Genomic DNA, 18031 nt, shown 5'->3' with positions numbered 1-18031 from the left:
CAAAGAATTTTTGCAACATATTTGCTCAGTACATTGCTTAAATTGTACCACAAAACAGCTCACAGTTTTCAAAAAGCGTGAACAAAACGTGCACGTGATTTTTCAGAACAAAAATTTCAAGGGATTAGCGATCTCACTCAGCTAAAATATTGTTAGTAAATTGTCAGCTAAATTATTTCCATTAGCTGCAAAATTGGGTCTGACAGAAGTGCATCACGACTTGATAGCCTCTGGTTTTACCGGTTTGTCGTGGACCAAAAGTCACATTGGTCAGACGAAAAAATGATTAGCGGTTAAAAACGAAGAGGATCTTATAAAAATGCTACTACAACAATCGTTTGAGTCAAAGAAGACTGCGATTACGGACCTGCTGCTGGGTGAAGTGGGGGAGAGAGTCCGCGATGTCAATGATATTGACTCGGATTGTGACTTCGTCTTTGAGACTGGTGGAGCCACCATCCCTCACAACTATCACCAGCTGAAACAAAACCCAATAACATGCAATAGAAAAACAACACTTCACATAATGTGACTCAAGGCGTGCCTGAATTTGCAGTTTTCGAGGAGTGTAGCCGAAGCAAAACACCACGCCTTTGAGAAAAAGCGATAAAATTTTCGACCTAATCTTGAGAAAAGTAACGATATTCAAAATGTTAAACATTTTCAAAAAGTTATTGCAACTTCAAAAAGTTGACGCTACTTTAAAAGTATTATGAACTCAATATTTTTTGATTTTGTTCGTTGACATTTTCTCTGATTTCTCAGAGGGATCTGATTTTAAGTTCATTTTCCCTTCCAAAAAGTGAACCAAAAGTTTTTCACATAATTATCCACTTTTTCAATCAATCTTGTTCCGTCTATCTTTTCACATCAGAATTGAATGGATATTGGTTGTCGATTAACACACAAAAATTGCACCACGGTTTTCTTAACATTTTTTTTTAAATTTTGAGAAAGTCTTCTTTTGACAGCCTTTTTTCCTCGACCACTAAAAGACTGTCATGGCGCTTAAAAAATACAAAACTTGCCACGGTTCGACAGAACGCTCTCGAACAAGAAGCGACGGGTTGGCTTGTTGTTTTTAGCACGCTTCTTCTTAGAACGAATTGCTGCGCGTTTGGGGGAGGGGGTAGAAGAAACAGGGAGGGGGTACCAAAACTGCATTCATTCAAACTAAATTCTTCACACTCTGAAATTCTGCTCACTCAGCGGCTTCGGTGTCCGTACACATAGAGAGTACTAAAGTTTACGCCGTTTTGAAGCCGAAAATTCGAACATCCACGGAAACTTTTTGCAGGCAAACAATAAACGACGACTCAAAACACTGAGTTAAAAGTAATGAACTATATTTCGGAGGTCCTAATTGGCTAGTTATTGAAGAAAACAAGTGACAAGAAAACAAAGAACACAAAGATGAGCAAATCAAATAAAGTTTTTTTTTAAAAAAAACAATTAGGTAAAATAAACATTCACTATGAACTAAAAAAAATTGATTGAGATCTCTGATTCCTACATAGAAAACCAGTGAGATTTTTTTTATTGATGAGACCGAGTGATAAGAAAACAAGACAAAGGACAGCAATTACCGTCAAAAATAAAAAAAACTAAAAGTGTTATTTAAAATAAAACAGAGTTAAAAATTAAAAAAAAGTTAATATTCCATGGAAAACCTTAAATGGGATTTTTAATGCCACATTAAAGCCAGTGGGACAGGTCATTATTGAGAATAAGTGATAAGACGAGAAGACAAAGAAAAAAAAACGAGCAAAACTACAACATTAGCAGGCAGATTGCCAGAATAGCTGCAAAAGAATAGACTTGCGTGCCGTATAATAGAGATAGAAACAGATACAGATATAAGTTGAAAAAGTTATCCACGCCGCTCAAAAAGCTTTGCAAAAAATTCAGCGATACATTAATAAAGTTTGTTCGAATTAATTGCACAGAAGCCTTTTCATTAGCGACCTTTATTACACATATGAGTTCCTGTGACCTTAATTCAAAATAAATTTAAATTTTAAAGTGCAAAAGTCGTTTTATTGAGTGAGGTAAGTGACTTATGATCAAAACCTAATTACGCAAAACAATTTGCTAGAGAGAGAGAGAGAGATAGAGAGTGAGAAATGACGTCACGCGTGCAAAAGCCGTTAGTGAGAGGAAGAGATCATTCAGAAATTTTTTTTTAGCTTTGCTGTGTGAACAAATGTAAAACGAAAAGGAGCGTCAGACGGCGAAACAAAAAACATAGCAGGACAAGTCCTGACGCACAATTCAAAGAATTTTCATTGACTAAACAAAAACTAGACTTAGATCGGCTATGTCTAAATTGGGAAAACCATTTCCAAAAAACCAGATCAAAAGAATTTTTAAAAAATTTGAAAATCAATGTCAAAATGCCGCATGTGAAAAAAAAACCACGAAAGAGAAATATAAATTTGATTCGAACAAAAAAACTAGGCCTATAATGAACTATGAATTGACTGGGAAAAACCGTTTAGAAAAAAATCCGATCCAAAAAAATGAAAAAAAAGGTAAAATTCAAAAAGAAATTGCCGCATGTGAGCAAAAAAACAATAGCGAGAAAGCGAATTTTTGTTCAAACACCGTTTTCTCACTCTACTTCAAAATTAGAGCGAAAAAATTTCACGCCGGAAAACCACTCAAATTTTCGCTCCATTTTCTGTTTCGGCGTGACCAAAATCACTACTCCAATTTGACTTCAAAAATCATGAAAAGTTGTGAACAGACTTTAAAAAAAGACAGCGCCTCAATACAATTCATATTCTTTGAATTGTGAAAAACCAAGACTACCGCAATATAGCTTCGCTCTGCTTACAGCCTCACAGCTATAAAAACATGATGATTAGGTTGTAAAAACACTTAGCTTTCCATCGGAGGATTGAAACAACTGCGTCTCAACACTGTTGAAGCACATGTATCAGTTGTCCAGCATTCACAAAAAATGATGAAAAAATCATCGGAAATAGAATTGAAACTGTCACAAAACAAAAACGTCTCTGGAAATATTGTCTGGAAATTCTCGCTTCACTTTTATCTAAGTGTTTGAAAAAATAACGGTTCAAAATTAATTGCCTTTTCACTGCCATTACAACTTACGCATTACTGAAACGACCACTACAGTTTGACCATCCAGATTGTCAACACAATGAGACCAATAATAGCCCTGCTATCGCGTCGCGGCTATTTAAAAGTAAATAAAGTTCTTTACTACTCAAGATATACAAACTGTGAACGAGTGCTTTAGCTTCGGTTCATCGAGCCAAAATGCGGTCGCGAGATGCAGTCGGAACAACGCAAGCACATTAACGAGCGTCCATATTTAAAAATTTGCGTTTTCTCTTAGCACGGACACCACGCAATCAGACAATGAAAAACCGTTTCATATTATTGTCTATGAAAATTGCGGTTAAATGTTTACAGTATGTTGTTGAGTGCCGACTTGTGGGTTACTCAAATCTTCACCAACAACCAGTTGGCTCCCTTGCATTATGAACTTGGTCAGGTCACTTGGCTGAGAGGACTCAAGAGAGTAGCTCAGTTGGCTGTTAAGACCGTTGTCTTGGTCTTCCGCTTCCACTTGTACAATCACAGAACCCACTGGGATCACCTAAAGCAGCATAGTGCTACGAACTAAGATTCTATTTAGGTCAAATACATTGATAGTTGCTCGCATTTCTCTAAAAATTTTGAAGATGCGAGTTTTTTTGCAAAAATAGTACCGTAAAAATGCTGTTGAAACACAAACGTGCAAGTTATAAAAAACCAATCTCTGCAGCACCAGATCTTTCAATAGGATATGCCAAATTTTAAACTTAAAGGACTCGGAATTGATCATCATTTCATTAATTATGATGTTTTCATACGCTCATTTCATCTATACTTTTGTGGTCAGTTGCCACTTGAAAGCAATTAATACGTCTCGAGAGAACTTCTCCAATACTTTTTTCCCGATTTATTTAGATTTCACTCGGATTTCAAAGTTCACTATTATCTGTACAAAAAAAATTTAAAATCAAAAATTTTATCAAAATGTGTCATTTTTCTACGACAGTTTTCCGTTAAACACTCTAAATTTTCCTGTACTGCTCATTTAAAATGGAGCCAGTTTTTGAGGTTCTTAAATTTGCAAACATGAGCCCAAAGTTTTGATGAGCCCAAACTTGGAACATCAGTTTTTCATCTGAAAAACAACTTGATTTAAAAATCATTTATTATCTGGTTTGTTCTGTGCCGGCCATTTACTACCTCACTGATGTTGAACTGCTGGTTGAACTCAGGATATGTAATGACAGGAGGGTGGTTATTCACATCCTTAACATTTATAACAACCAATGTGCTTGTCCTCCTCGAATCAGAATCTCGAGCTGTAACTGTGAGGTTAAACTGACCAATCAGGTTACTCAGAGAAATGTTCACCAAAATGATCCCATCAGAGACGCCAATCGAGAACGGGTTTCGGTCAGGGACTGAAACATTTTAAGATCATGAAAGCATGGCAACAACCACGAAACCGCGAATGTCTAATCGTAAGCGAAATTGTATCCAATTGTTAAAGGTTGTAAAACGGTTGTAAAATTCTATCAATCTCGATTACAACTCAGGAAGTTTTTGCACAACTCAAATGCAAGCTGATTCCACGTACAAACCTCAGAAAGCTAATTGAGAAATGATATTTGAGAAAAGTTTGGAAAAAGACGTTGAAATAACACAAAACTGGAAAAACTGGTTTTCGTTATTGTTTTCCTCTGGTATCCATAATAACCTTCAAAAACATAACCGAACAACGTCGGGCGAATTGCTCTCAAACAACTGGCGAATGATTGCCTTCATCAGTAGCTCTCCGAGGCTTACGGATGCTAGAATAAGCTTAGTGAGAAGATGAGGAAAGCAAAAAAACAACCGGGAAATGTTACGCACTGACTTTTAGTGTCTTTCTCGTGGTGTTATTGAGGTTAATATTTGGAGTAATTAACTTGAATAATTGGCATTTTACAAGGACTTATTTAGAAGTTTCACAGTTCAATTTTTAGCAGACATAATTTGAATAAAGTTAGCTAGTAATAGCCTTTTATTGAGCGCTTCGAATTCGTGATATATCCACTAATTGCCTTGTATTTCAAAGCTTTAATCAGTCGTTATTGATCTCTAAAGAAGCCTGTTTCAACTTAGCATTTTATAAAGATTTTCCAATTCAGTCTTTAATTATTTTAACGAAATTAAAAAAAAACAATATTCAATGGTTAGCTTCCGAAGTTTCAGTTAAGTTTCAAGAGATTATTAAAAACTGATTGTCAGGCTGGTTCTCCAGTGTTCTGGTAATCGTCGTTCCGCAAGGCTGTATCTTGAGTTGTTTTGGTCCTTCGTAATTACTTGCTGATCTACAAGTTGGGCAATTTCCGGCTTTTGTACGCCTCTTGATGTTTGTTAAGTACATATAAAAGTTCCGTATTAGCACCTACTTTATCAGAATAATTATTTCACCAAGTACATAATCTCATGAAGTTATTTAACAATTATGTGAATTTATCGTCAGGGTACTCAAAAAGGTAAATATTGAGGCTTTTAGGCACTTGATATGTTTATCAGTAAACTGTCAATCTGCTGTTGTTTTTAAAGAACTTAAACAAATTAGGGGTTACAGGCCTAGATGGAAAAACTAGCTATATATCGCCTTGCGATTTATCTGAAAATGAACTAATTTATAGCACTTATTTAAGGATATTTAAAGTAAAATCATCACATAACTATGAGGGACAAAATATGGGGCGTGCCAGGAAAATCTGTCCGCCCACTAAAACTCTAAGAGTGCTGCTGAGCTCTTAATGATCTCCGTACTGTACCTTTTTATCACTCATTAAGGACAAAAAAAGTGAAGACGAAAAAAATGGGTTGAAAATTTTGTAGTACGATATATTGCTTACAAGAAGAAAGACCCACAGGACTATTGTAATTGCTAAAACCTTCGACTGAGATAAATTAAAAACTTCTTGTATTTAGAGCTTTGATTTACCCAAGACGAATGATTTCTCAAAACTACGCTTAGTTTGAAAGAATTTGTCTGAGTTTTCATCAAACTATTAAATAATTGAATGGATTTTGGAGACTTCAAGCGTTCCAAGAAGCAATTTTTGCAACTGAATTTATAATGGCTTGAAAAATTCATGTAACCCTTTATTTGCTATTTTGCAGTATTTTCTTTCAAATTCGTTTCTGCGACTCGTAGGAGAACTTGAAAATGCTTTTATTTTTCACAATTCAAAGAATTTGAATGGTATTGGGGCACTGTCTTTTTTTTATGTGTTCACACATTTTCATGATTTATGAAGTCCAATTGGAGTAGTGATTTTGGCCACGCCAAAACAGGAAGTGGAGCGAAAAAGCGAGTGGTTTTGCGGCGTGAAATTTTTTCGCTCTGTTTTTAAAGCAGATTGAAACAACGGTGTATGAACAAGAATTCGCTTTCTCGCTAGTGGTTTTTTGTTCACATGCGGCAATTTCAATTCAGTTTTTATTGTTTTTTCGATTTTTTGGATCAGACTTTTTTAAATGGTTTTCCTAATCTATTCAGAGTTCATTCTAGGCCTAGTTTTTTTGTTTGAACCAAATTTTTTTCCCTTGCTTGTGGTTTTTTGTTCATATGCGATATTTTGACGTTGATTTTCTGGTTTTTTTTCAAATTTTTGTATCTGATTTTTAAAAAAAAATTTTCCCAGTTCACTCACAGTCAGGTCTAGTTTTTTGTTTACTCAATGAAAATTCTTGAATTTTTTGTCAGGGAATGTCCTGCTATGTTTTTTATTTAGGTGTATCAGTTAAATTGTATTTATATTTACTTTTATTAGTATTTATTGTAGTGTTATATTGTGTGTATGCCTTACCAATTTAGTAAGGTTGATAATGCAATTCGTCAATAAGAAGAAAACTTCTGACCTTCCTTGTACAGTTGATGTGTTGACGAAAACATCCGCTCAATAAAAAATATCAATTTTGCGCGCATTTCGCTATATTGAATGATATAAATTTTTTTCATCAGTTGTTTGACATAAGGAACTATTGTTTGTAACAGACCAAGGGACTAACACGTAGGAAAATTACAGCAGAAGTAGGCAATTGAGAAATTCCCACCAAAGAATATTATCAAGCAATCTCAAAAAAAAGTGTGTTTAGAAAAACCTTAAAAGATTAAATTCTACCTGGCAACCAGTCAAATCTCAACTCACATTGACAAAATTAACTAAAACGAAAATTTGGTAGCATTAAAAAGCTCTCAGATAACTGAATCACTTTTTGACTAGACATTTTTTATTTTTTCTCGCAGAAAAATTGAGGTTTAAAAGATCAATCATAGTTTTTTCATTTCTCTCCTCCTGTCATTTTTCAATTACACTTAGGGATTTCGATAAAATTTTGCTTGTATACTTGTAAGAGAAGGAATAGAGATTTTTCAAGACCTCTTATGAATAAGATATTTCAGATTTGGAGTGGCTCAAACAGCATAGAACGGATTCAGTAATTATCAAAAATAAGATAAACATACCCGGCAAATATTGCCGAAAAATCGCCGCCGTTGATTCCAATAAGCATGATTGGGATTGAACGAATAGAATATATTGAAAAAAAAAGATTTTTGTACAAAAATATTTTTTAAGTCCGATTTATTTTGATGGCATTTCGTAGTTGAACATACTTCTGTTTCTTAGAGAGAGGCTACAGGGGCTACTATCAACACCAATAAGCATTAAAGGTGGTAACTAAGACTTATAGGAACGACGTTCAAATAGCGGGCATCTAAAATTGGGCTTTATGGGTTTATCCCGTTTCTATTTCTGACTTCAATTTTTTATACCGACTCTGTTCATTTTGAATTGCTTTGCTTAGCAACTGATGTTCAATTTCACTTTTAGCAGAATGAGAGAAGAGAGAAACTAGCCTAGTCAAAAAGAATTCACGTAAAATGTCGAAAAAGCGGCAAAATGGTAAAGCGAAAAACAATTTGACGAAGTAAAAAAACATAGCAGGACAAGTCCTGACGTACAATTCAAAGAATTTTCATTGACTAAACAGAAAAGCTAGACCTAGAATGGACTTTGAGTGGATTGAGAAAACTATTTTAAAAAGATCAGATCAAAAAAATAAAAAAAAAAACAGAAAATCAATGTCAAAATGCCGCATGTGAACAAAAAAACCACTAGCGAGAAATGAAAATTTAATTCAAACAAAAAGCTAGGCCTAGAATGAGCTGTGAATGGATTGGGAAAACCATCTAGAAAAAAATCCGATCCAAAAAATCGAAAAAACAGTAAAAATCAGAGTGAAATTGCCGCATGTGAACAAAAAACCACTACCGAGAAACCGAATTTTTGTTCAAACACCGTTTTCTCACTCTACTTTAAAATTAGAGCGAAAAAAGTTCACGCCGCAAAACCATTCGCTTTTTCGCTCCATTTCCTGTTTCGGCGCGACCAAAATCACTACTCCAATTTGACTTCAAAAATCATGAAAATGTGTGAACAGATCTTAAAAAAAAAAGACAGCGCCCCAATACAATTCAAATTCTTTGAATTGTAAAAATACGAGCGCAATAGTAGCCGGCTGAGAAGATGAGGGCGGCTATTAAAAAGACACTTTTGTTTAGCAATTTACAGAATTCTCAACACATTTGTTTATCACATCTTTGTAGAACTTTTCTATTTAACAGCGCATTACAATGTAATTGAAAAACATACTCAAAAATTTTTTACTTAGATTGACTTCATTTTTTTTCTCATTTAACTATTCCAAAATGTTTTCGTTCTCTAAGGATGCAATCAATTTAAATGGGCGTCTCTCAGACGAAATTAAGGAAAAATGTCAAAATCATTATCATTGATAGCGTTTATCAGTCATAAGAACGAATATATTCTTCGCTTGATTATCATTTTAACTACTGTGAGCGGATCAAATTCTGTCATTTAGCTGAAAGCTTATTTCTAATTTGTGGAGGTTGTGGCGCTTTATTTCAACAAAAATTTTTGGTGAAGCTTCAAAACTTGAAGCTTCAAAGCTGCAAAGTTTTTGTTGAAGCTTCAAAGCTGCAAAGCTTCAAAACAATTTTAAAACGTTTCAAATCGATAGGTTGTATTAGCTATAATGTTGCGTCTTCATAGTTTCATGGTTAATATTTCTAATAGAAAGTCACTGAAGTCCAAGAGAATTTTTAATCTTAATTTTTTGCTTTTGACCAGAAATTGCCTTTCAGCCAGAATGAATAAGCGGTTCTTTCAGACTGTAAGAAAGTTATAATCAAATCAAAGAAATAAATAATAAATGATGACGCATCACTAAAATAGTGTTTTTCACTCTTTTGGATTTCAAATTCAATTCTAGGCAGTAAGTTCCCGTAGACATCCAAGCTTTATTGGTAACATTTTCTGGTAAAAATAAACTTTTAAACAGCTGAGATATATGATTTACTTTGCTTTGGGATAATCATTTTGGTAAAATCAAAAACAGACTTTTTTCATACCAAAAAGTATTTTTGCACAGGCTCTAGAGGTATAAGCGAACAATATATGCAAGACACTCACTCGGGAAAGGTCTCCTGTGATTTACCTGTTTGCCCTTGTTGCAGCTGTTGAGTGAATGAATCTATAAAGTAGGTGATAACTCCGTTGTTTCCCTCATCAGCATCCGTGGCACTCACCACACCCACTTGGCTCCCAACCTGGGCATCCTCCAACACGTCAAATGTGAACATAGAGAATGGGAAGATCGGGTCGTTGTCGTTTATGTCCAATACACTCACCACGACCTGCGCCATCATTAGCGCATATTAGAAGTCATACAAAAATTGAAAACAAGTCTCATTCCCTCCTCTGGGTAGAATATATCGGTGTTCAATTTTATGTAATGTCGAACATTAGTTAGCTTTTCTGTATTGTACGAAACATGATCTGTTGTGTCACAGAGAATCAGGATCATTTATACTCTTAAAGAAACTTGGCTCAAAGATAAAGGTTCACATTTCTATAGAAAGGTATAGCAGTATTTTTCCCTAATAGTTCGGCTGTAAATATCACCAATTTATCGCCCAACAATCTGCTCAAAATGCGAAGACAACAATGACCTTACCCTGAGTGTGCCAACCCTGTTGGAAGAGTCCTCTGCATGCACTGATATGTCATACTGAGAAGTTCTCTCTCGGTCCAAGGCAGCAGACACATACAGACTGCCCTGCAAAATAGGGAGTGTTGGGTTAGGGACTTTCGCAAGCGGAATAAAAAGCGTTTTTAACTAGTAAAAGAATTAATTTCTCAAAAATGAGAGAATAACAAAATGATATTTTACAGTAGAATTTAGAGATTTACAGGAGAGATCTGATTATTAGATCAAGATGGTGATTTGAATTTGGGGATGAAAAAGGACACAAAAATCAGCTGTATATATACCCATTATCAGTGTGAAAAAGTCAAGATACAAAACTAATCTTAGCACCGTGATTTATAGTGGGGGTCGCAAAGGTTACCCAATATGGTTTGCTTCTGCAAATCAGTCGCAAAGGGAACCATAAATGGAATGCATTTGCACTTTTCTGAGAATTCATTCACACTTCCGGAGATATCATCATTATTTAATACATGCTGGGAAGATTTTACATCAATTAATCTAACTCTAATAATAGTTATCTAGATTCACCAATTTGAACCGAATATTGATTCTCAGCACCATTTCTTGACGATTCATTTATATAATTTCTTTGATCAAAATCAAATTGCTTGTCTTTCTAATCTGGTAAGTCAAACTTTCTTTCTAATTATCACTAAGTTTAAGACTATAGTTTGATCGAAATTCTAACACCCCCACTCAGACTTGAGCTGATTGCGTAGAGTCTGTTCCCATCAAAACTGCTCTGAATGTTTCCACTTTCGAAACGGGTAAGGACTTTGTGAAGATGTCCGCTGCCATTTTGTCTGTAGGAACGTAATGAATTGAAATAGTCCCATCCTCCGTTTTGTCCCGGATGAAGTGAAACTTTGTTTCGATGTGCTTGCTCCTTTTGTGCATGACTGGGTTTTGGCAGAGTCTGATACAACTTTGGTTGTCTTCTCCAATTGCTATTGGACGTTTCTGTTGGATGCCAAAATCCTCTAGAAGTTGTTTCAGGTAGAGTGCTTCCTGAACTGCTGCTGCCATGCCCTGATATTCTGCTTCTGATGAAGAAAGAGCAACTGTGGCCTGCTTCTTGACACCCCAGCTGAGTGCTGCGCCACGTCCGTTGAGCTTGAAGTAATAGACCGTTGTTGATTTTCTGTCGTTCACGTCTCCAGACCAGTCTGCATCACTTTCCCCCACTAAATCATAACTAGCCTCTTTTGTGTAAGTAAGTTTTAAACCTTTTGAACCTTGAAGATATCACAGAAGTCGTTTTCCGCACATCCAGTGTTGATTGGTAGGTGCATTCATGTGTCTGGACAGAATGTTGACTGTGAACATGATGTCTGGCCTCGTCTGTTTGGCCAGATACAGAAGTGATCCAACCAAGCTTCTGTAGATCCTCTGGTCCACTTCTTCGTCTCCGTTCTGTGCTGTCTGAAGTTTCAAATTCAAATCAGCTGGAGTTCTTGAGGGTTTGCTTTGATCCATTTGAAACCGCTCAAGCATTGTTTCTATGTAGCGTTCTTGGTCGACTGTGACTTTGCCCTCTTCTCGTCTGATTCTTAGACCCAGAAATCAGTGCAGTCTCCCTCTGTCTTCCATGTGAAAGGTTGCTTCTAGTGCCTTCTTGACATCAGAGACCACTGTCATACTTCTTGATGCTACTATGATGTCGTCAACCCAGACCAAGATGAAGGTGTGATCCTCTGCTTCTGATCTTGCGAACAAGCAGTGATCGTTCCTGCTTCTGGTGAACCCCTGTCTCAGTAGGAAGTTTGCCAGCTCTTTGTACCAGTTGTTAGCAGCCTGTTTCAAACCATAAATTGATTTATTTAGTCGACATACTAACTTCTCCCCATCTGATCCGCGTTTTACAAACTCCTGTGGCTGTTCCAGATACACTTCTTCCTCGATTGGTGAGTGCAGGAAAGCAGTCTTGACATCAAATTGGTGCATCACATGGCCTTGCTTCGCTGATAGCTGAAGTAGAATCCTGAATGTCTCTGGCTTACAGGTAGGCGCAAAAGTCTCAAAGTAGTCCAGTCCTTCCACTTGTTTGAAGCCTTTCGCCACATAGCGCGCTTTGTATTTGTCCACTTGACCACTGGGTCCCAATTTCACTTTGTAAACCCATTTGCCCGGTATGACGTCCCTGTCTGTGGGTGGTCTCACTAGGTTCCAAGTCTCGTTGTCTTGGAGTGCCTTGACCTCGTCCTTCATTGCCCGCTGCCACTGGTCCCAATCGTCACCTTGCTTGGCTTCGTAGACTGTTTTGGGTTCCACATAGTCGCCCTCAGTCACAGCAAGATGGGTCCTGACTTCTCCAAAAAATTGCGGAACATTCCTTGCTCGTGTCCCTCGTCTGGGCTCCGCTCTGTCCGCGTGTTCCAGTGCATCTTCATTGAAGCCAACTGTCTCTAACTGTGAGAAGTCTTCTGTGTCACTGTCTTCCAGTGAATCTGAGTCTCTGTGACTCCCTCTTGTTGCAGTAGATTCTTCATCTAGTGCTGTTTCTCCAACATCCGAGGCCTCTTGTCTCAGTGTTGTTTCTTGAGTATTCACGCTCCCTGCGTCATGCCACTCCTCCTTTATTGCAGTAGATGTGTCCTGTCGTTCTCTGTTGTCATCGTCTTGATGACCATCATCTGTGTGGCAGATTCCCAGTTCCGACCCATCATCTAGTAGGTCCGCCGTTTCTTTGTTGTCAGGGATTGAGCCCACTTCAGACTCCTTGATGATCACATCTCGAACTGCCATCACCTTGCGTGTGTTGGGTATGTACACCAGGTATCCGTTTTCTCCTTCAGTGTAACCCACAAACTTTCCTTCCAGTGCCTTGGGTTCAAGTTTGCTGACTTCTCTGTCCCTCTTCCTCATGAAGACTGTGCAACCAAAAATAGATAATTTACTAATTGGAAGCTTAGGTTTTATACCTCTCATCAGCTCTGCTGGGCATTTTTCTTCTCCTCGTCTCACAACCAAGTTTCTGATCCTTGCTGCGTGAAGAATTGCTGCTCCCCACATCATCTTTGGAAGTCCTGAGTCAATGAGCAAACATCTTGCCATCTCCAGCAGTGTCCTGTTGCACCTCTCAGCTAACCCATTCTGTTGTGGCGTCTCTGGTATGGTCTTCTCCTGTATAATGCCTGCATCTAAGCAGTACGTCTCGAACTGCTCTGAGAGAAACTCCTTCGCATTGTCTTGCCTCAGCTTCTTGGGCGTCCCCACACTGAGAACAAATTTCTTCAGGCTGGCCAGTGCTTCACTCTTTGCCTTAAGCAAGTCCACAAACACAAACTTCGTGTATTGGTCTGCAAACACTATGCAGAACCGGAACCCTGACAGTGACTCTACTCTGAAAGGTCCCATCACGTCTGTGAACACCCTCTCCAGCTTCTCTTCTGCTTGGGTCTCTGCCACTCTTGGTACTGGAGTCTTTGTGATCTTGGCCAACACACACACATTGCATACATCATCGAGTTCCCCCACTGTCTCTGGTGCATTCCTGACCACATCCGCTTGATTCAAATGACCCAATCGTCTGTGCCACTTCCTTGCACTGTCAAGTTTCACGCTGTTGGAACTCATCTTGAATTCTAGAACGCTGCAGGGTAAGTAAAACAAATTATTTTCTTGTGTTAGTTTTACCCGAGTTCCCTTCTGGAGTTTCATGCAGCTGTTTCCTCTCTCGAAAGTGAAGCTATGTCCCCACTCCGTGCATCTTGAGACTGATAGGAGTTTTGAAGAATAGTCCGGCACACACAGAACATTTTTGAGTTCGCATTGGAATTCCCCTTTGTTTGAGGGTATGCTGATCCTCACACAGCCTCTGCCCACCACTCTGTAAGCCTCTCCGTTGGGATTTCTGACCACTGATTGAATGGGCACAAAGTCCAGAAACGCATCGATGTTCGTCACTATGTGATCTGTACAACCACTGTCCACTAGCATGCCTGCTGTCTTCCACTGGGTAAGAGCTGCCCAGCATTCCTCGTCTGGTGTAGCCAATGTTGGACCCATTGCCACTGACTCATGTTTGCCTCCATCTCTTTGTCTCTTGCATGCCCTGTCTAGGTGACCCTTCTCACCACACTTGCTGCATTGTGCTGTCTCCTTCCTCCTGCAGTCCTTGGCAAAGTGTCCAGGGATCCCACACACAAAGCAGTTTCCTTTCTTGGGTCCCTTCTTGAAGTCACGCTTCACTGCCAGTGCCACTGAACCACTTTGTCCCTTGTGTCTCTGCACCGTGCTCTCATGAAAGTTCTGCAGCCTTTTCCTCAACTCTGTGAAGTTCGTTGCCGCGTTGAAGCTTTCCTGTATAACAAAACTTTCATACCTCATTGGCAGACCATTGAGGACCAAGGCGTTGAAAAGGGTCTCTGAGATTGCTTCCCCTGCTTCTTGTAGCCTTGTGAGCAACTCCTGTCCTCTGATGAAGAAGCTGTCCAAATCCTCAGAATCCTCGAGCTGCAGTCGAGCAAGCTGTGCCACTAAAGTCACCACTGTCGGCGTCTCCACACTCTGAAATCTCTCTTGCAAAAGCTTCCAAGCCTTTGCTCCATCTCCAATGCCGTCATCTCCCACACAGTCATGTCTCATCAGCATGAGGGTTGTTGCATCTAGAGTCAGTGCCAGATGGCACCACACATTGTTCCGTTTCTCCTTGATGTCTGCAACTTCCTTCTCATATGCATCCTTCAGCACCTTGTGGTTCTTCTTTTCATCATTGGTTGCCCCATTGGCCAGTGGCGCAGGCTCATTGGGTTGCTCCTCTGTCCCCAGTAGTGATTTGTAGAGTCCCTTCGTCTGCATCATCGCCACAAATCTTGTGCTCCAGATTGGAAAGTCCTGTGCCTTTCCTGTGTAGGTCAGCAGCTTCACTGTCAGTTGATCCATTGAAGTTTGAGCAGGCAAAACAGTTGTGAAAAGAAAAGGTAAGTAGAAAAGGATTATGACTGTCAACAACAAATTAGTTTTGTTTTGGAGAATAATTTTATGACTTAGAAAATTGCTGGGCCCATAACCTGTTGGGTTATGGACTTTCGCAAGCGGAATAAAAAGCGTTTTTAACTAAGTAAGAGAATTAATTTCTCAAAAATGAGAGAATAACAAAATGATATTTTACAGTAGAATTTAGAGATTTACAGGAGAGATCTGATTATTACATCAAGATGGTGATTTGAATTTGGGGATGAAAAAGGACTCAAAAATCAGCTGTATATATACCCATTATCAGTGTGAAAAAGTCAAGATACAAAACTAATCTTAGCACCGTGATTTATAGTGGGGGTCGCAAAGGTTACCCAATATGGTTTGCTTCTGCAAATCAGTCGCAAAGGGAACCATAAATGGAATGCATTTGCACTTTTCTGAGAATTCATTCACACTTCCGGAGATATCATCATCATTTAATACATGCTGGGAAGATTTTACATCAATTATTCTAACTCTAATAATAGTTATCTAGATTCACCAATTTGAACCGAATATTGATTCTCAGCACCATTTCTTGACGATTCATTTATATAATTTCTTTGATCAAAATCAAATTGCTTGTCTTTCTAATCTGGTAAGTCAAACTTTCTTTCTAATTCTCACTAAGTTTAAGACTATAGTTTGATCGAAATTCTAACAGGGAGAAAGATACCTTGATATTTCAAAATCCAAACAAAGTCTCATTAAAAATAAATTCATTAATCAGGTTGTGATTGCCAACACATTTGACGCAACAAAGGACCTTGGTGGCATTTAAAAAAGACAATCTGAGGTAAGATTGTTTCTACACGTTGTTGAGTATCAAAGATGTCATGTGTTGTAACGTTTTTATAGATTGTATATGGAGTATATGTTGCATCGTTCAAATCGACTGTAATGGCAATCTTATTCTGCCAACTGTTTTAACGCATTCTAAGACTAATTTTGAAATCAATACAGAATTATTATGACCTTTCTCGAGCCATATGCTGGCAAGTCGACATCGGCTCTTCAAAGCTAAGTGATAATAGAAAGAATTTTTCATTCGAATGGCTATCAATAACCCCACAACAACAGAAAGAGTTTTCAAAGATTTGAAATATTTTGAAGAGGCAACGTTCAGTTGAACACCAATATGCAATAACTCGACTATGCTATAGAGCAAGATTTATCCTTCCTTGAGGAATTTTCCTACCGATCGCAATTAAAAATACCCCCATTGCCTATTTAGTATAACTCCAAACTAAAATGGTTATAAACGGACTTACATTGGCTCTGATCGCAATGTCAAGATTGGTTCCTCCCAGAGGCAGGAAACTCAGATCAGTATCCCCATCCGCATCAGATGCCAGAAATTGATGGATCACATAGCCCACTGCTGCATTTTCTGGAACCTCGAGTGGAGAACTAGGCGATTCAATCTCGGGATTGTTGTCATTGTCGTTTAGGATGTTGACCGTAATTATGTAGGTTGATCTGCGAGGAGTTTGAGTTGCGTCAGTGGGCTGGTCAGTGAGTACCAATTCGAAGTTGTATGATGACTGATTTTCATAGTCAACACTAGTTTTGAGGTACAAGAAGCCTAAAAAGAAACAAAAAGATACAGAAACGCAGTATATTTCTCGTCAATTCGTACATCAGAAAAATTATAGTCCGCTCATATCATAGCAGCATCTTTTTCTAATTGAGAGCTAACACAACCTCGTTATAATTTTTTTTTTAAAAAAGTACCCGAGCACTTATAATGTGAAATGAAAAATGAAGAGTCAACCAACAAAATCGCGGTACAAAGGGAACTGTTACAAAAACTAATATTGACTTCGGTAGGACATAAAATTATCTTTTAATTAAAATAAAATAATGTGTACAAATCTTACAAAAAGACAGAGCACCAATATAATCCATTTTTTTCAGATTATACAAAAAAATCTTATTCTGTATTTTTGACATCAACAGTTCGAAGCAAGAATTCACGACTGACCAAAAAAATAAAAACTGGTCAAAACTGGCCAAAAAGTAAGCAATATTTATTTTTAAAAAAGAACACTTGAATTTCAAAGACAGCTATAATTATCATGCCAATGGAAGTGTAGGGTAAATGTACAAATTAAAAATCATTTCATCAAACAAAATCAATTATTAATCATATCAATATTAATTGAATTTAATGTCTCTTCATGATAGGCTCCCATAACATAGATTATGAGAAGTTTGAAATTTCTTAAGAAATTGGTCCTAAATTTTTTCACAGTTTGAAACTTAAGATTAATAGTAATTGAATTAGCTATGATGAAGTCATTCCAAAATTCTTAAGCTCTGGCGACAAAGCAGTTCTCGAGGTAATATGATTTGTTTTTGACGTCGGAATGGAGGAAATTTGATCGTGCGTTTTTTTTTGGTACTGCAGTGTAGGAACCACTAATTTTATGAAAGCTGGAGCTCTATTCGACAAAACTTTGTGCAAATAAGTGGCGTCTTTAATCCGCAAAAATTATTGAAACGGAAGTATTTCGTACTGTAACTTTAAATCAAGAAATGTGTCATATTTATTTCTGTTGAAGCAAGTCTTTATTGCCCCGCTTAATTTTTTCTCAAGTGAAAGTATAACCTGCATAACTAAAAAATAAAGAAAGAAGTCAAATCAAAATCTAGTTCAAGTACTCTACGCTGTAAACGTCTCTCGTATGTGGACAGATGGAGCCAAAAATTACGTTAAAAAATGTCCACAAACAGAATCATAATAGTTTAAAATAATAATTGAGACAGAAGAATGGCTGAAAAGGTTTCTTGATTCGGTTTCAGCAACGCCCCCCCCCCCTCCCCCAACCAAATCATTGAAAAGAATCAAATCAAGCATGTATTGAGGATAACTTGGAGGAAGCACATTGCATCCCAGTAGCTT

At 37.6% G+C, this 18031-nt stretch overlaps 1 protein-coding gene across 1 annotated transcript in view; it reads right to left on the bottom strand.

The window, feature by feature from the left end:
* LOC142340435 (cadherin-23-like) overlaps positions 1-18031 on the bottom strand; it is a 144221-nt gene that overhangs the window by 32001 nt on the left and 94189 nt on the right. The window contains exons 18-23 of the mRNA XM_075391011.1: positions 16398-16711; positions 10132-10233; positions 9613-9811; positions 4267-4487; positions 3440-3628; positions 368-478 (exon numbers count right to left, since the gene is read on the bottom strand). Coding sequence (XP_075247126.1) covers positions 368-478; positions 3440-3628; positions 4267-4487; positions 9613-9811; positions 10132-10233; positions 16398-16711 — 1136 coding nt within the window. The remainder of the gene's footprint in view (positions 1-367; positions 479-3439; positions 3629-4266; positions 4488-9612; positions 9812-10131; positions 10234-16397; positions 16712-18031) is intronic.

The sequence above is a fragment of the Convolutriloba macropyga genome, chromosome 5, assembly GCF_964194025.1.
Source record: "Convolutriloba macropyga chromosome 5, txConMacr16.3, whole genome shotgun sequence".
Classification (NCBI taxonomy): Eukaryota; Metazoa; Xenacoelomorpha; order Acoela; family Convolutidae; genus Convolutriloba; species Convolutriloba macropyga.
The sequence above is the reverse complement of the archived record's forward strand: the minus strand, read 5'-3'. Positions and strand labels throughout refer to the sequence as shown.